At 40.3% G+C, this 19,332-nt stretch overlaps 2 protein-coding genes across 2 annotated transcripts in view; both read left to right on the plus strand.

Annotated features, from left to right (window-relative positions):
* The window catches only part of LOC128863035 (TATA-binding protein-associated factor 172), a 42,786-nt gene extending 32,212 nt beyond the window's left edge, over positions 1–10,574 (plus strand). The window contains exons 2-14 of the mRNA XM_054101933.1: positions 412–693; positions 1,793–2,504; positions 4,047–4,347; positions 4,408–5,146; positions 5,213–6,096; positions 6,172–6,301; positions 6,366–6,855; positions 6,942–7,178; positions 7,257–7,604; positions 7,671–7,884; positions 7,956–9,210; positions 9,276–9,516; positions 9,590–10,574. Coding sequence (XP_053957908.1) covers positions 683–693; positions 1,793–2,504; positions 4,047–4,347; positions 4,408–5,146; positions 5,213–6,096; positions 6,172–6,301; positions 6,366–6,855; positions 6,942–7,178; positions 7,257–7,604; positions 7,671–7,884; positions 7,956–9,210; positions 9,276–9,516; positions 9,590–10,036 — 6,009 coding nt within the window. The 5' untranslated portion in view covers positions 412–682 and the 3' untranslated portion in view covers positions 10,037–10,574. The remainder of the gene's footprint in view (positions 1–411; positions 694–1,792; positions 2,505–4,046; positions 4,348–4,407; positions 5,147–5,212; positions 6,097–6,171; positions 6,302–6,365; positions 6,856–6,941; positions 7,179–7,256; positions 7,605–7,670; positions 7,885–7,955; positions 9,211–9,275; positions 9,517–9,589) is intronic.
* Positions 10,575–14,507: 3,933 nt separating this feature from the next.
* LOC128856395 (uncharacterized) lies at positions 14,508–17,881 on the plus strand. The gene is made up of 3 exons (XM_054091695.1): positions 14,508–14,771; positions 16,813–17,188; positions 17,259–17,881. The coding sequence occupies exons 1-3, from the start codon at positions 14,595–14,597 to the stop codon at positions 17,477–17,479; spliced, it is 774 nt and encodes a 257-aa protein (XP_053947670.1). The 5' UTR covers positions 14,508–14,594; the 3' UTR covers positions 17,480–17,881.
* Positions 17,882–19,332: the final 1,451 nt, after the last annotated feature.

Below are 19,332 nucleotides of genomic sequence, written 5' to 3' on the forward strand. Positions count from 1 at the left end.
TGCTACCAACTCTCTTCCAAGAAAGTTTCATTAGACCGTGTTCATACAGGTAGACTTTTGTTGTTTCTACATTATGAATTCTCTTTTGGTGTTGCCCGTCGTGTTCACACACCTTGCAATTGTTAGTTTTTAGTTTGCAGTCAACAACAGCAATGAGAAGAACGAGAAGTCGAAGGGACTTGACTGAGTACGAGCTCCACAAGTAACGACTTGAAGCAACAAATATTTCCTTGTATTAATGCGGTCTAATTTTTGGCAGCTATTTTCTAGTTCTACCAACACAAGTTTATTTATACCAGATGCTACATCTATTCGCTGCTTGCTAACGCGTGGCGAATCGAAGACGGCTATTGTTCCATAAAGTAACTTGGATTTTGCTTATTCTTAACAAGCCGTATTTTGATCTTGCAGATTATAGACAAGAAAAGGAAGCCATCTGCCGTCAGCACATATTTACATACACCTGTAAATGAACACTCACATCCGTCGTACATTGTAAAGTAAAGTCTGCGCAGAACCAAAGAACATTCCATCAGTGGCGAAAGCAAAGCAGATGCTTTATGCCGTGTGGAAATTTGAAAAATTAGCAGGCACTAACACACACGCGGATAGATCGACATAAAACGTGCAGACTTGGGCTTGGCAGCAAGAGCAAACCAGAATAAGTTAACGTTGCAGCACAATGACATCTCGGTAAGTATAGAGAACAGCTTATTACGCACATAATGCATACATTTCAAATATTTCTTTATATACATATATTGCAGCTGCGCAAACTTGGGTACATAGCGCTCGTTTGCTGGAAGAACGTTATAATTCAAAAACCAGTTTTTCCTGCCTAAGTGTGCTACGATCACGTGGTGGTGGGGTGTAAAAAATTCATAGTGGCATCTATAAATATTAGTTTGGGGGAAAAGAAATCCATTATTGTTGTGTAAATGGTTTAAAACTGTTTTACGGCCGACCACCTAGGCGATGCTAAGACTAACTCACATGCCGTCCAACTTAGATTATTTCTGTGATTTTATCGATATTTTCGGCATTTTCGACATTATATTTAGGATCAAAAATCATTGAGCGGAATCGACGAAAGCAAAATTGCACATAATTAGGTACTACAGTATCGGCACCATAAACACCATTCAAAATTTCAGCGACCTGGATTGCATTTTCGCACTTTCGCCATTATTAAAGAAAAACTGTAAAATATATCGACTTTTCCGTTTGTTGACTTTCATTGTTAACACCCTGTAACTCACAGCTAAATGGAGCAAACAAAAAACAGCAAAGGAATTTTTTTAGTGTGAAATGTCATCTTGACAACTAGCATAAACTTTAAATGGTTTGATCGGTATTTTACGAGATATCGATCACTACAGCCATCTACCGAGAAAATTATGGATTTCTTTTTCCCCAAACTAATATTATCTTGTTCACAAAAAAGATGTCTTCATTTTTACTTGGAAAGTTATAGGAAATTGAAAATTTTAAATGCGTTTTGTCCAAGTTTTTGATTTTTTGAGTTATGATGGTCTTCCAGCAAACGTGCGGTATATACCAAATACGTGCATGTGTATGTACATACATCACCAATTGTGGTAAAATAATTTTTATAATATCTGAAAAACAATTTTCATCGTTATCACACTTATAATTCCACAAATTTTATTGAAAAACGCTAGACACTGCCAGCTTTTGTTTGCACTGTTCTGGAGTCTGCTGTCCTTATTCTATTAGTCTATTATTCAAGTCATTCTAATGTCAAACATTGGTTTTCCCCGTCCAATTGCAGGTTGGATCGTCTCTTCATATTGCTCGAGTCTGGCTCATCAGCGGTAACGCGTCGTGCTGCAGCGAAACAAATTGGGGAAGTGCAGAAATTATACCCTCACGAATTGCATGCACTACTCAATCGCTTAATCGGTTACTTGCACAGCACCTCGTGGGATACTCGAATTGCTGCTTCACAAGCCGTCGAGGCGATATTGCAAAATGTACCCGCTTGGAAGCCGGAATTATATGCGGCCATAAAGCGAGAGTCCATTAAAAAGGAGAAGGAGGGGGATAATGACTCGGCAGTGGCTTCTATTACGGGTGGTGGCGGTGAGGAAGATAGTTGTCAGTCGGTGGCCACCAATGCTACAACATCCAGCGAGCACAGTAGTAGTCGAGATGTTCAGCAACAGCAGCAGCGTGAACGTTTGTTATCGTTTGCGGAATTCGATTTGGAGCAAATATTGCATAAAGGCGCACGTCTTATCGGTTCTGAGGGCATTGAATTTGACATGAATGAAGCGGAGGTGGTGACGACGTCTTCGACTGGTGGCAGTGCAAATGCAAACGTCACTGCTGCGGAGCGGTTGAGTCGACAGCGAGCGTTGCTCAATGAGAAATTGGGCTTGACGCAGGCATCCAAGTTAGGTGTGCATTTAATGGATATGATAACCGATGAAGATGTAATGTTGACTGGCACCGCTAACACTTACAACGCCAACGAGGAGAAGGTATGGGGAGGCAGTGGCACATGCTGTGAAATTCAAATAATCATAAAGCTTTATCTTTGTATTAAGTTCGCATTTAAGTACTATCGAATCTGATTCCGAAATTGAAACTACCCATTTACGCAGTCAGATTAAAACTGATTTAAGGCAACCTTGACATTTAGATGTTATGGAAGAAAGGTATAACTGGCAATTGGTCGCCAGTAGTAGACACTATATTAGGTTTGATTGAAGCCGTTGTCCACAGCGAGACATGCTCAGGTTCATAGACCATTGGGATACCGCGTGGAGAACTTTTCCTTCTCTCCTAACACCAGTGTGTACGTTTCAAAAATTTTAGAAGATCCCTGATTTCTACAGAACTAAGATCTTCCAATTCATAAGACAACAACAAACGCTCCGGCTTTGAAAGTATTCGATGCGGTACCAGCTGGTGGTAGCAGAAGAAGAGTAAGGCCTCCTCTGCGTTGGAAAGATCAGGTGGAGAAGGACTTGGCTTCACTTAGTGTGCCCAACTGGTACCGGTTAGCACGAGAAAGAAACGACTGGCGAGCTTTGTTAAACTCGGCCAAGATTTCGTAAGAAGAAGAAGAATTCATAAGAATTGTACCCCTAAAATCGTAAATTTACGTCTGGATATAGCATGGCAATGACGAAATCGTCTCTTCCTTATCCCTGCAGAAGTCATGTGTTTGCATACCCATCCTCTGGGCGTGCCTGCTAAGACTGTGCTTACCTCGGCTTAGCAGAGGTTCTGTGCGTTGAGAGTCGGCCACAATTATCGGGCGATTCTGCCTGTGGTTTCATAGTAGTAGACATTGGTGCTTATTAATTATTTTATTCCAATTAGCTTTATTCCTTCTTTTCCTTGTCGGCGTCCAGTTTTGTTAGTACTTCGTACAAAAATAACAGCAGTGCACACCACAGGTTGTGAATTTAAGTTTAAGTTTCCCATGGTAGCTGGTTTTACGTAGTGGAATAACTCGGGAGTTTTATCCGGCCAAGGGCTACCGCCACAGTAAACTAGCCCTGCTTAGTGCGTCTGCTCCTCACCCCTTGTCTATCGTCACAGGAGCAGCTCCACGCAGCAAGGCTGTTTCAAACACTATTTATTAGATCCTGCATCGAGCTTAACCCTGGACACGAAGTCTATTTCTGCTGCCTTTGCCAAGGAAGGTTCCACCTGCATTCAATTTTGGAAGGATGCAATCGGTGCAACACCCACCACCTTCTCAGGCCTTAAGATTGATGGGGAGTGGACCAAATGGTTTGTGGCCGCATGCTGCTTTTGCCATAAGGCGCCCTATACTGCAGGCAATACGCCGGTGCCTCCCTTAAGCACCTCAATCGGAACCTCTACGGCTCCCGTAGCTCATTAGAGCAGCATCAGTCCCTTTGTCTTTCACATTGGTAGATTAATACAAGAAAGTACATTTATTCAAAAATACTTCCTTTATGTAGTGGATAATTATTATATTTGACCGAAAATAAACAGATATTTAATTTCTCATATGTTTTTCTATCGCCTTGATATCTCTTCGATAGGTACCCGTTGAGGATATACTCAATATCAAGCCCAATTCAAATCTAATTCCTTCCAATGGGCAACAGCTAAGTTGCCGCGAAATGAATCGTGCCAAGCGTAAAGCGCGACAAAATGTGAATACCACAACGAGCAGCGGTGGTGGTGTCAGTGCGAGCGTCAATAGTCTGAGTCGTAGCAACAGCAGCACCAGCAGCTCTACTGTAGCCTGCAAAAATGGCGCCAGTATGGGCGATGAACCGGAACGCAAAAAATTGAAAACAGATGCGCTGCAGCGGCAGGAAGTTTTCTATACCTTGAATGGTGAGTGTATATTTCTATTTATTTTTTAATGTTTTACTAATTCGCTTGAGCGATTTCTAGATCCTGTTCCGGATGCCACTGGCATGTGGGTTGATGCTGTCAATTGGCCATTGGAAAATTTTTGTGCGCGCTTATATGTCGATCTCTTCAATCCCCGATGGGAAGTACGCCACGGTGCAGCGACAGCGTTGCGTGAGCTTATTAATAATCACGCCAATGGTGCTGGCAAAGTAATTGGTATGAGCCGTGAAGAGATGCACCAACATCATAATCTCTGGATGGAAGATGCTGCCTTACGACTTTTGTGCGTACTCTGCCTGGATCGTTTCGGTGACTTCGTATCCGATCAGGTGGTGGCACCAGTGCGTGAAACATGCGCCCAGGTGTTGGGCACAATCGTCAAGGAAATGCATGCAGAGCAAGTGCATCAGATTGTCAAGCTGTTGGTAAAATTGCTGAAGCAAAAGGAATGGGAGGTGCGCCATGGCGGCCTCTTGGGCTTGAAGTATGTTTTTGTGGTACGTGAGGATCTGTTGCCGGTATATGTGCCGCAAACAATAAATGACATATTGCTGGCTTTGTTCGATGCGGTGGACGATGTGGGTGCTGTGGCCGCTTCGACTCTGATACCAATTGCTACGTGGCTGCAAAAATTGTTGAATCCAGTTCAGGTGTCGTCGATTGTGAAGATGCTATGGGATCTGCTGCTAGATCAGGACGAGTTGACGAGCGCATGCAATAGCTTCATGGGACTATTAGCAGCTATATTGTGTTTGCCGAGAGCTGGATTTTGGATACAGTGAGTTTTTTGTGACCTGATTCTCAATTCTATTATATTCCATTTTCTCTATTAATTCTCTTGAAGAATGGAACCAATGTCTACGCTAGTACCGCGACTCTGGCCTTTCCTCTCGCATAGCACCAGTTCGGTGCGCAAGTCCACTTTACAGACGCTCATAACTCTTACCAACTGTAACCTGAATAAGGAGAAAATTGAAGACATGACGCTTGCTGGTCCCACCACAAGCACAAAATATAGCACGACCGCCAATAATAATGGGAACGTGGACACTGTGGTAGACCAAGGCACAATAAATGCTGCAAGCTCTGCGATTGGCATTAATTTCGATTCAAAGAAATTGAACTTGAATTTAGGCGTCATCGATTGGCAGTGGAAACTGCTGCAGGACGCCCTACGCTTTATTTATGAACGTATTCTAGTCGAACCTCAGGCAGATATTCAGGAGATGTCAACTGTAGTATGGAGAAATCTTTTGGGCAATGCCGATTTGGGAGCGCTGTTGCATGCGGCTTGTCCGGTCGTGTCGTCGTGGATATGTTTAGCCATGCAGCCTGCACGGCTCGCCTTCGATTCATCCATATTAATACACACTTCCACTGTACCGCATGGCGCATCAAACTCATCAGCGGATGGAAACTCTGCAGTAGCATCACGTCGACGGTCACAACGCAATGCTGACGATTTGGGCGACAATTCGCTGAGTAGTACAGTTCCCCAAAGATATTTCCTAGGAGGCAATGAGGCAACACCACAGGATGTGCGTGAGCGAAATGTGGTGCGTGCGCGTGTAACGGCGGCACGAGTGCTGGGCGCGCTGTCCAAGTATCTGGTGCAGCCGGCACCAGGTGTGCCATACACGCCAAATATGGAGTCGCCCATGGATTGCTATACAAAAGTGTTGTTGGGGCATTTAAATTCACGCTCGGCAGTGCAGCGAATTGTGTGCGGTAAGTTGCAGTTAAAAAATGGCTTTGAAAAATTGCTCAAATCTTCAAGTATAAATCTTAAATCTTCTTTCACAGGCCTGATCATTGCCTTCTGGGCGCAAATAGATCCCTCCATGCGCTTAGCTGCACCCAAGCTGGCCGAGAAATTGTGCGCATGTGCCATGGAGTATGTCTACTATGACGAAGTAGCCGTTTCATTTACCAGGTAAGCTGCTTGGCGTTAAAAGCAAATCGAGACTACTTTAATTTTTTTATGTAATTTTGTGCAGACTGCATCAGGAGGCGCATGATCTCATTGCTACGTTAAAACAATACAAAATATCCATAAACGACTTCAACAATGCGCGCGTTCTCACATTAGATCAAATAGAGGCGATTGCAACCACTCTAACCGAGGGTCTTAATCGCTATGCGCTAAAACCAAAGTTACTCGAAACACTCGAGGAGCGCAGACGTGGCTTGCAGAACTCTTTTGCGCAGACCTCTGCTGAACAATGCGCCTATAATATAAGTGCACAAGCGGCATTGGCCGGTGCCATTGTGTGCATGCGCTGCCTGCCGGAGAAACTGAATCCGGTGGTGAAGCCGCTGATGGAGTCAATAAAACGAGAGGAGTGTGAGTTGTTGCAGCAACTTTCGGCGGAATTCCTTGTGCAGCTCATGCATCAAGTGTGTGATAGAAATCCTAGTCCCAATAGTAAAATACTGACAAACTTGTGTACGCTGCTAAAGAGCGATCCTCAGTTTACGCCGAAAATTGTGAGTCAATTTTGACGCTCGATTCAAATTCATTTGCTACTAAAATTTATTTATGTATTTTAAATAATTGTCGTATGATTTTCTAGACCATAAGTCCATTGACATTGAAACAGACACGATTGCCTGAGTCCGCGGCAGTGTCAAACAGTTGCGTTTATTATGGCATTTTGACTCTAAACTTACAACAAAATAACGCTCAAATAGGTAGCTCGGTGGGTAGCCGTGGTGGTGGCGGTGCTAGTGCTTCTCGTGGGCCAGGCAGGCCGCCACTGAGTGAAGCGAATGCGGCAGCAGAAAATGGCGCCAACGCTGTGAGTGTGGCGGTAAGTGCATTGAAAATCAAAATTTTTTTAATCTAATAGGCCTTATATTAACTCATTATTACTACCGCAACCTTGCAGGAATTGAAACAGAACCGTATTCAGCGCGTGGGTGCTTCCTGTGCCATAGCGAAGATTTGTTTAAGCTTCAGCATGGAAATATTTTCCAAGATACCAGTTTTCGAACAAATTGTATTTGCTAAAATCGAACATTTCACAAACGCTTATCCAAATATGGAGCTGCTGTCGGCCGTGCCCTTAGATTTGGCGCAAACGAATGACTTAATGACATCCTTGCAGTTGATCGAAATTTCAGCGCCGCATTTTATAAACTTTTCTAGCGCAAATTTACCAAAGGAAGGTGTCTTCAATCGCCTGTTTGACTTGCTGCCGCATTTCAGTGTGCTTATCACCCATCCATTAAAGGCGGTAAATAGAGTTGCTTTACGCCAATGTGTCTTTATTTTGGTGTGCTAAACATACGCGTCTTTTTAGGTCCGTCATATGGTTGCGCGCTGTATTGCCGCACTCGCCACCGCTGACATAATGCACACCATGCACTTTGTGTTGGATGTACTACTCGGCATGCTGGCTGAAATCGACAATGTGATAAAACGTCAGGGCGCCATGGAATCCATCGAACGCGTTGTCGACAAGCTGCAATTGCGCATTGTACCTTATATAGTGCTTCTAGTCGTCCCCTTGTTGGGTAAGCTTTCATAGTGCTTGGTAGTCTTTCTGTACGAAGTATAATCTTGTAATTTCTTTCGGCTCCTTAAGGTTGTATGAGCGATCCCGATGAATCTGTACGTCTGCTTTCTACGCACTGCTTTGCCACACTAGTCCAACTGATGCCGTTGGATTCGCGTAGCAAGTCAATCAAGAATGAAATTCCCTCCGCTGAGCTGCAACAGCGCAAGATACGCGATCGCGATTTTCTGGACTATCTTTTCACGCCAAAGAGTATACCCGACTATAAAGTGCCAGTGCTACTTTCGGTAGAGCTACGCTCGTACCAACAAGCTGGCGTGAATTGGCTGTGGTTTCTTAATAAATATAATTTGCACGGCATACTTTGCGATGACATGGGTTTGGGTAAGACTCTGCAGACTATTTGCATACTAGCTGGCGATCACCACAAACGGGCTATGGAAAAATCCACATCACTGCCAAGTCTGGTGATTTGCCCACCTACGCTCACAGGCCATTGGGTATATGAAGTGGAAAAATTCCTCGAGAAATCACAAGTTTTGCGTCCATTACATTACGTCGGTTTACCAATTGGGCGCGAAAAATTACGTGGCCAAATTGGTCCATGTAATTTGGTTGTGGCCTCATATGACACGATACGGAAGGATATCGATTTCTTCAGCATGATTCACTGGAACTATTGCGTACTGGATGAAGGTCACATCATAAAAAACGGCAAAACAAAAAGCTCGAAAGCCATCAAGATGCTCAAAGCTAAACATCGGCTGATACTCTCTGGCACGCCCATTCAAAATAACGTATTGGAGCTGTGGTCACTATTCGACTTTTTGATGCCCGGTTTTCTCGGCACTGAAAAGCAATTTATTGCTCGCTACAGTCGCCCTATATTAGCCTCACGCGATTCAAAGAGCTCGTCAAAAGAACAGGAGGCTGGGGTTTTGGCAATGGAGGCTTTGCATCGGCAAGTATTGCCATTCCTGCTGCGTCGCGTCAAGGAAGATGTATTGACCGATTTACCACCGAAAATCACACAAGATTTGCTGTGCGAGTTAAGCCCGCTGCAAGAGCGTTTATACGAAGACTTTAGTCGCACACATTTGCATTCACATTGGAAGGATTGCTTGGAGAGCATAGCTGATAGTGACAGCATTAGTAAAAAGGCACACATTTTCCATGATTTGCGTTACCTACAGAACGTTTGCAATCACCCGAAATTGGTGCTAACGCCAAAGCATTCGGAATACTCAAAGATTACCCAGGAATTGCAGCAACAACAGAGTTCACTGGACGATATAGAGCATTCGGCTAAGTTGCCAGCACTGAAGTGAGTGAGAAACAATAATTAATGTGACTAAGATATTTCTAATCATTATTACTTTTTTGGTTTAGACAACTGCTACTCGACTGCGGCATTGGCGTCCAAACTGAATCGGTCAGTCAACATCGCGCTCTAATTTTCTGTCAATTAAAAGCTATGCTGAACATAGTGGAACATGATTTGTTGCGCAAGCATTTGCCAACCGTATCGTATTTGCGTTTAGATGGCAGCGTGGCGGCATCGCTGCGCCAGGATATTGTGAATAACTTTAATACCGATCCAAGCATTGATGTGCTGCTACTTACGACACAGGTAAACTAAAAATAAAAGTAGATTAAATAATTAATTTTTCATTACAATCATTTTTCTCTCTTTTGTGCGTTAGGTTGGTGGTCTCGGTTTGAATTTAACTGGCGCTGATACAGTAATATTTGTGGAGCATGACTGGAATCCAATGAAGGATCTTCAAGCCATGGACCGTGCACATCGCATCGGCCAGAAAAAAGTTGTCAATGTATACCGGTTGATTACACAAAAAACGCTCGAAGAAAAAATTATGGGATTGCAAAAATTCAAAATACTCACCGCCAATACCGTTGTTAGTTCGGAAAACGCCTCAATGGACACAATGGGTACGGGACAACTATTCGACTTGTTCAATGCAAATGGCAACGATAAACAGGGCGCAAACGGTGTGCCAGCAGCGCATGGTTGCAGTGGTGGATCCATGTCAATGAATGCGATCATCGAAAATTTGCCAGAGCTGTGGTCGGAGCAGCAGTACGATGAGGAGTACGATGTGACGAATTTCGTGCAAGGTTTAAAGAAGTAGGCAGCAGGCACAGAATAGTTGTGAGCAAAAACGGCGTGTCATGTTTTTTGTAGACGTAAGGTATTCTTCTAAAAGATTCAAGTCAAGTAGAAAACAATGCGTAAAAAATCAATAATCGAAATGCACGGATTCCATATGTGACGCTTCCAGCCATCGACGTAGAGCAACAGCGCTATTTTGTACTGACACTGGCATTTGAAATCACAACAAACTCAAAGACTTTCTGATTTTTTAGTGTTACCATATCAAATACTTTGAAAAATTTAGTTTAACGCTACTTTAGCTTTGAAATATGCACTTTTTAATTTATTTTGAAAAGAGATGAAGAGTATGTGAACGACGCCCATACCATTTATACTATACCTGTGTATATGTATTTCCTAAGTTTTACTGTTCCATTTTAAATATAATTTGTAAACGTTTTCCATTCTCTTCTAGTTTCCTTTTTATACTGTGTGACAAACCGTGCACGCTACGTTTGTAGTTTGCAGGGACATTAAATGATTTCATCAATAAATTTCAAAATAATAAAAATTAATTGGAAATTTTATTTAGAAGGGTACGTGGAAATATGGATGTCGTAAGTTATTTAAGCAGCACATTTTCGTCTATTTTCATAACCTCACTGTAGCAATTTGGCGTTTTTGCTGACGATTGCTCGAATGGTAGTCACGCACCCATCCATTCGGCTACGCAGGCGCTAAGAAAACTATATAAACTTTAGAAGACTATAACTAAAAATAAAGTAGTAAGAATACGAAAATAGCAAATTCATAAAAAATAGTGAGTTATTATTATATATACATATATATATTATTATAATATATATAATTGGCGTGCACACCCTTTTTGGGTGTTTGGCCGAGCTTCTCCTCCTATTTGTGGCGTGCGTCTTGATGTTGTTCCACAAATGGAGGGACCTACAAGTTCAAGTCGGTTTCGAACGGCAAATATACCTACGCTCTCTCTGAATTCCGAATGGTAGTCACGCACAACCCATTCCGCTACGGCGGCCGAAGTAAGTTAATTGCATTATATGGTTTTTGTAGCAGTAGGAACTACATTTTTCTATATAATTAAAATTAAACTCAATAAAAACACTTACCTTCGACACTTTCTTTCCTGTACGTATATATGTATGTAAAATATATTTAGCTTAGTTTTTATCTTTTTTAATTCCTTTTCTATGAGAAGTGATTTTCTTTTAGAGTAACAATGGGAATGTGGTCTAGAAGTCGGCCTTTGAAAGAAAGTGAGGTGGAATTTTTGATCTGATTTAAATGATGAAATAATTGATTTTTATGACGATGATAGGGTCCTAAACTTTTCAATAAATAGCGTAGGCTTTCTTTTGACGTTGACTGCACATTCAAAAAAAAAAAAGTACGTGAACTACTCCAGTATGTAAATTTCACGTTTTTAGATTTGCATAAACTCGGTGCGCACCAACTACTGAGGGCTTACTCCATGAACTCGAAGGTTGAAACCTTGAACTGATTCACATTTTTAAGGCGCTCATCGCCGACAAATGCTATATTTTTACACATGCATACAAGTCTGTTCATGAATCAAATAATTTGTAATTGTAATTGTATTGTTACAGTTTCGGTTATCGGTCCAATTAAGGAGAAGAAGATTTGTTACAGTTTATCAAGTTTTGGCGTTCATGTACCCAAAAATCTTGCAAAGTAGGGGAAAGTGAGAAGGCAAAATGACATTTCATTTTGAGGGGAAATTGCAAGTTTTTACTTGTAAGAATTTTCAAGTGAGAAAAACAGCTGATCGCAAAGTAAAAATAGAATTATGTTTTATTTAAAGTATATGAATATACAGAAAATAGCAGGAAAAAAAGAACAGCACTAGCTCAAGACCATCAGCTGGTTTTACAATAAACTAGGATTAATTACAATATTTGCTAATCTTCTATTAAGGGGCTACATGGGTTTCGTCGCGTAAAAAAAGGCCTATTTTCAATTTTTTTTCTATGTAAAAAATTATTTATTTAATTCATAAAAAATTAACTCGAATTAAAATTTTCGAATGTAGTCAATATTCTAAAGTTATATAAAAGTAGTGAAAACATGTAAATAAATATATTTCAGATGAAATTTATAAAGCTTATTTGAAGTCATATATTAAATAGAAATCGGCCAGTGATATAGAGGTATGTACTTCTTTACTAAAGCCTCCAATCACCGTTGCTGCAGTTTCCGAAATAGAAATCCAGAGCATTGAAGGTGTCTTTTGTGTTTTATGCTTGTACTTCTTGGTTATTAATTACTTTGGCAATGGGCAGAAAGGAAAATATGAAGGAAGCTGCAACAATGTAATTGCTAATGGAATGTTCCTTATCTGCCAGTCATGATGAAATGGAAAACATGATTGTGGACAAAATAAAATCATGTGATGCCTAAGCTCGTTATTTCGCATTTCATTTGCTTTGTTCTTTTAATTTCATAAGCGGATAGGTTAGGTTAGGTTATACTGGCTGGCGGAAGCTACGCAGGGACAATTTTGGGACATAGCGATACCAGATCCAGAGCCCTTTTTTAATAGAGGTAGCCCAAGGAAATTTTATTTTACTTTTTGAGATTTTTCCCGCTAACAATTTAATCAGCTGTTCGTAAAACTTGCAAATTGTTATTGGTTTTGCGTTTATATACTTTTTTGATATTTGAGAGCGAAGTTACTCAAGTTAATGGATCATTTTTACATGAACAGATCTTATAACGACTTTAAGGGGTTAAATACGTCCAGAATTTTCAAAAAATCGATTTGTTTTTCGATATTTCGAAACTATAGTACGAGTTTCTTAAGAATATCTGTGTTTCAAGCGGAGGTGTATACTGTTCAAGAACTGATGAACTTTGTTGTGGAAAACAGATGGAGAGGTTGATCAATACATGTCCGCAGCGACAGCCAAGCTGCGCTGATGGCCTTAGACTGCCCTCCAACCACACCAGGGGTAGTCGAGTACGGTAAATGCAAGCTCCCTTCTGCAGCCATCAAGGCTACGGTTAGCAAATGGGTTACTATAACGCACAAGCGAGCTTGATAGGCTGAGAGAGGCTGCAGATGGACTAAATTGATGTTACCTGTCATGTCCGATCGACTGACGTAAACCCTCCTGTCATTAAGCAGAAGGGAGTGCAGACAGCTGGTTGGACTGATGACAGGCCACTTTCTGTGGACGAAGCACATGGAAAAGGTAAGCATCTTAGATAGTGGACTTTGCCCAGCTTGTCAAGGGGAGGATAAGACGGCGGACCACTACCTGCGCGTCTGCCCCGCCTTCGCTCGAATGAGGTTTGAGGTATTTGGTACTGATGTGTTAAGAAGCGACCACATTGGCTCCTTGGTACCACAAGATCTACTCATATTTCTTCGGAGGTCGGGTAGATTTAAAGATAAAGAAAAGGGAATCCGAGTGCAGTACAATGGAGTTAATTGTGTCTGAGTTCTGTACTTGCTAGTTGTCCCGACAAAAAGAATCTTAAGAATATATTGTGAAATTTTTATGCGGAAATTCCCATTATCATAGCTTCTACAGCCAATTAACTAGGTAGAGAGCGGTCCTCAAACTGTAAACTCTTTTTTCGCGAAACTGCTTTTTCTGGCACGGTCTGTATGATAACTCATACAGTTTTTAATATTTTTTGATGTGGTTCTTTTGGAATATTCGAAAGTATTTTTCTATAGATATGATTTTTGATATTTTTATTAAAAAAATTATAAACATAATTAAAGTGTGACATTTATGACGTAAAACGCATACTTTTCTTAAAATGCCGTAAATTGCAAAATTTCTCAAAATTCAAAAAATACGGCGCGGCAGACTATAACTACAATTTTATTTTACAAGAATTTGTTTACTTTTTACAGATCCCTTTACAAGGAGAAATGATGCAGACCGTGGAGCAACTTGTTTTCATTGTACTTTGGGGCACTTGATTTTTTATATACTAATTTTTGTAAAGAAAAATTAAAATATATTTTTTTATAAAGTTCAAGTACTAATAAAAAATGTACACAATTCTTTTATATTTATTTTTATTGTTATCCCTTCTAAAAACAGTTTTTCTTTTAGCGCATTTTTGGCGCTGCTGGACGTATGTATGTAAGTAACCTCTTAAATTCACTTACACTCATACAAGAAAATGAGAACTGGCAAACGGCGTACCGGGAAACATACATACACACGTATACACATTTGTATTACCCAGAATGGAACTTTTTTTCTCTTGTACGTATTTATGTTGGCATAAATGTTATGATGGCTTCCACGTAATGCGTGCCAGTGTGGGTGTGTGCTTGTGAAATGCGTCTATTGATAAGCCCTCAACATGTTTCATCAGCATCAGCAGCATAGCGGCTACTGATAATGCGATTGGACTCATGAAGTATTGCCTTCAATAAATGCCTATAAAAATGCTTCGCCGCAAGACTTGCCGCAATCAAATTTGAGCATTAAAAGCGTAATTGACATACTTAGAGAAGGAAGAATATAAAAGTGTTTAAAATTTCTCAGTTTAATTTATTTTGCGCGTATTCCACAGCAATGGCGAGCCGGTTGTTGTTAATATATTACTTTGCTTTGTTAGCGTTTGCGTGCACTGCTTCAGTGTGTGGCCACGGCATGATGCTAGATCCACCGGGTCGTTCGTCGCGTTGGCGCTACAATTCCTCTGCGCCCAAAAACTATGATGATAATGGATTAAATTGTGGTGGCATGACGGTAAGAAAAACAAATATAGGGAGTTAACAGCAAGAAATGACATCTTGGGCAGGCGATGACAAAATAAAAGCAAGTTAATGTGAGTTGATAATGTAGGCTGCCATGGGTTATAGAAGGTAGTTGTCTCCTAATGTTTGTGCTGGATTGTGTGATTCTAGAGAAAACTTTCTACGCGTTCAGATTAAGAAATTGAAAAGACGATGTACGAGTACTTTGTGATATTACTCTCACAGCGGTGGCAATTCCGTCGAAGATGAATATCACAGTTGGATTAAATGAGGGTTGGAATCTCCCTTGCAATCCAAGTGTCTTTGTTTTCTCGTTTTGGCTTCTGCCGATAATTGATCGCCTACGTAATATTTTGGTTAAATGTGTTGTGCGTGTTGTGATGAAAAGGCTGAAGGACAGATACTGACTATTTTCGTGGTACAGGCAACTACAGCTATAAAATGCTATGAACTGCACTAAAATAATACGATCGGAATGATGTGAGTGTCGAAATTTGTATCATACGGCCGTCGTCGTAGCGGAATGGGCCGCCAGCTTTTACAGCAATCATGTTGCAGCTTGAGTGACGCATAAGCACAATGAATTACAGCATTTTAAAAGGTTTACATGGGAATTTCGTTAGCGATTAGGCCATAAAACTGTCTTCCTCAACACATGCCACGGAGTATAACCCACGGTGAAAAAAATTCACAGGGCGTGGCCAATATCAGACCGTTAACCGGCTCTCAGCGAATTTGAAAGAATCAGCTGATTGGCTGACGTAACTGGGTTCATGTCAGCGGTTCGTTTACGAAAAACTGGGATTGTGTTGGTGATATACGAAAAAAATCAATTCGCTCATGTTGCAACAATGCCAAATGAGCGGACAGAATTCTGCTAACGAGTTCCTGGTGACGTGGCAGTTAAAGTTAATCCCTCAACTTCGTTTTTCACTAAAGCTGATGGACAAGCCTGGTACTATATGCTACTATAGATCACTCCAGATTGATGAAGAGGTGTCTATAGAACACTTAATCACCAACTGTGAGGCATTAGACCACAGCATACACAGAACCCTAGGCTCGTACCTACTAGAGGAGGAAGACCTACAATTACTCCCTCCTAAGGAGCTGGTTCGATTCCTCGGTATACTAAATAATTATAATTAAGTAGCCGACAGCCCTGGTAGCTAGTGCTGTAAATATATTACTTTATAAAATTATAATTTAATAAATAAATAATAATAATAATATAATTCAGTAATTATAATTAAGTAATAGATCAATCTGGTCTCAGTGCATACAGGCCTTAGCCTAACTCGTACAACCATTGCCATCATCCCAGCTTTTTTTATCTCACCCCAATCACCTTTTTTAGTGACACTCTTTTCGATTGGAACGAAGTTTACGATGAGCTAAAGAAACGGATTAATAATAATGCCGGCCAAAATTTCAACAACGATTTACCAACACCACCTTGAATAGATCCGCCTTGTATGAGATGAAATGTAAATTAAAAATATTTTTATACTTAAACATATCACTCATCGTTTTTTGTGTCTTCTGTTTTTCTAGTGCTTGAAATACAGATTTCTGCCTGATTAGTCTCAATACATTAATTTTATATTGATGGACGCTTTTATAGCTCGCCGCCCACTGTATCGCTTTGTTGAAAATTTCAGCTACATTTTCATTTTTCATTTTATTGTTTTTCTTTAAATACCAAGCACACAAGTTTCTTAGAACCTATTTGTATATAGGAAATCTAAGGGACACACACCATGGCAGACCGAAATTGCGACTACATGCAATCTTAAAAACGCTTATTCTACATGTTATAGAGGTTTCTCGCTTTGCTATCGCCTCCTTCCTTTAGTGACGTGCGTGTTGATGTTGCCACCTCATTTAGATCGGATAAAAACCACGCCCACTGCTAATACTAAGTTTCCGTTCATTGCTCTGACGCTGCTAGCTATAACTCTCATTGACTAGGAGTTTGTTTGATACCAAAAATTAGCAGCCAGCCCAAATAAAATTTTACTCATTTACTTCAGGTACAATGGAACACAAATAATGGTAAGTGCGGACTGTGTGGCGATAATTACGCTTTGCCGACGCCGCGTGCCAACGAAATCGGTGGATATTATGGCGGAGTTGGTGTGATTACAAAAGTTCTTCAAGGCTCCTATACGGCTAGAGTGGGTGTGCGCATCACCACCAATCATTTGGGATACTTCCGTTTCGATATTTGCGATCTGACTGAGTTTGGCGCGGAGTCGGAATACTGCTTCAGCAAGTATCCGTTACGCTTTGTTGATGGTTCCAGTAGACTGTATATAGGAAGCACAGCAGGCTGGATTGATGCAGATGTTGTTTTGCCTGAAAATTTGTATTGTGAACATTGTGTGCTGCGTTGGACCTACACGGGCGGTAGGTTTCATGCTGCATGCACTAATATCTGAAATTCTGGGAGTTTAATTAATTATTACTACTATTCTAGGCAATAATTGGGGTCCTTGTGGTAATGGCACAAGCGCGTTGGGCTGTGGGCCACAAGAAACATTCGTCAATTGTGCAGATGTTAGTATTGTTTATCCAGTGACTGGTCGTTTGTACTTGCCATGGTCGATTGAACGTAAAATTGAAGAGCCAGTGAACGCTGAAGTTCCAGAGTTTTACAAGATAATTTGGTTTTACAAAAAAAGATTTGGTAGTTTTTAAAATGAAATCTTCAGTGCGAACTGAAATGATAAATTACATCGACTTAAGTTTTATTTTTATAGTAGTAGTAAATTATTGTCAACAAAAGGTAAAAGGCGTAAGCACATAAGTCTGTTTAAACTAAAGTCTGATTTGCTTTTGTCAAAAAATTTTTCATTTTAATTTTGGTAGACGGGAATATTTTAGTTAGTACTTCGTGAAGGCACACCCACATTTTTCATAGGAACTAGGATCCAAAATTGTGGACGACGTAGTCAACATCCGATTGTCCCACTATGGCAAAGTAAAGATAGGGAAAGCGGAGCTAAAATATAACTAAGCCAAACAGTCGATGAATTGTTGACATTTCTGTTCAGTAAGGTTGGCCAGGATATCATGAATCGTTTAAGAGGGTATTCTGGTCTAGACGCCTTAATTTTAAAACTAAGATAAAAAAAATGAAAAACATTCAAAATCATTTTTTATGGTTTTTATTAATATTGGAAAGGGTTAAAAAAAAAATAGAAAATCGTGGAATTACAGCCGGCGGAGTGGGGGCTACATAAAAAACGGTGCTCCATGGTTGACATGATTCCAACCCTTGTAGTGATCTAAAACAAACAAATTAAAAAAAATCTTCATTAGTTAGGATGTCGCTATCGGATTACGCCAAATCAAAGAAAAAAAAATCACAAAATGGCGTTAACTTGAGAAAAAAAATTTTCTTACCCTCTTTTTTTACCTTTTCAAATACTTCAAAATTAAATTTTTCAAAATCCGAGGCAGACGCGAGAGACAGATGTATAATGAAAAATTCTTATCAAACTTCAAAGCAATCGGTCAAGTAGAACTTTAGATACCATGACGACCATCTCAAAAAAAGTAGTTTTGAGAAAATCGCGTTTGAAATTTGGGCAACAATTCCAATAGAATAACTTAGATCATAATATTATTGTATATTTACTACTCTCTCGGGATTAATGGGCGATATATTTCCCAGGTATATATTATAGAAGTATAAAGTATATAATATGTATAGAACAAATAGAGGTTGTGTGGGATACAACAGATTTTCTGGAAAGAACGAGTCCTCAAGTCGTCCGGTAACATCTGCCGTTCATTGTGCGATTCGCTCCACTCGGCCGGCTTAGACGCCACGTCACAAAATCCGCTATATCTCCGAAAATAATTCGAATTTTGAAAAATCCGTGAAAGGGCATATTTTTGAAGGCCTAAACCAAAAAGAAAAATCTATTTTTTCAAATGTAGGGAAGGGGCTGTCATTACGGTGAGTGCCGCAACATGCAGACTGAATGTTTGTTTCCCAAAATTAGTCAGCTGAAGATCGACGGCACTTGGTTCCAACAAGACGGCGCAACTTGCCATACAGCGCGCTTAAGAATCGATTTAATGCAATATTGAAGACACCGTTGACACCAGATTTATTGGAAAAAGACAACAATTGGACTGATCGAATGGACCATGTAACTCATAGCCACGGCGGACATATGCCGGCTATCATCTTCAAAAAATAAATGCCATGAAAAAATAAAAATATATATCAATATAATAAAAAATAAAATTTAAAAATCATTCCAACAATATTTCCGCTTTGTATTATCATTTTAAGTCCTCACCCGAACAATTGTGAGTAATCCAGTTTTGAACTCAGTTGTAATCTATCACGTGCACACATACATACATGCACCCATCATTAATATTTTACTCGGCCGCATTTTATTGCACGACATCATTGCAGAAATATGATAATGGATATTAAACGCATTTAGTGTGAATCACGCACACGTCCACCCTTTAAATATAACCGCATATTTAACCGATAATATATGGAGGGCACAGCAATCTGTAGTTAA

This window comes from Anastrepha ludens, chromosome 2 (genome assembly GCF_028408465.1).
Source record: "Anastrepha ludens isolate Willacy chromosome 2, idAnaLude1.1, whole genome shotgun sequence".
NCBI lineage: Eukaryota > Metazoa > Arthropoda > Insecta > Diptera > Tephritidae > Anastrepha > Anastrepha ludens.

What these genes read in the sequence shown, in the direction of transcription:
- LOC128856395 (XM_054091695.1), top strand. Translation starts at nt 14,595, where the DNA reads ATGGCGAGCCGGTTGTTGTTAATATATTACTTTGCTTTGTTAGCGTTT. An exon ending in TAAATTGTGGTGGCATGACG is followed by an intron (nt 14,772 to 16,812) that starts GTAAGAAAAACA and finishes CATTTACTTCAG; the next exon opens with GTACAATGGAACACAAATAA. An exon ending in GCGTTGGACCTACACGGGCG is followed by an intron (nt 17,189 to 17,258) that starts GTAGGTTTCATG and finishes CTACTATTCTAG; the next exon opens with GCAATAATTGGGGTCCTTGT.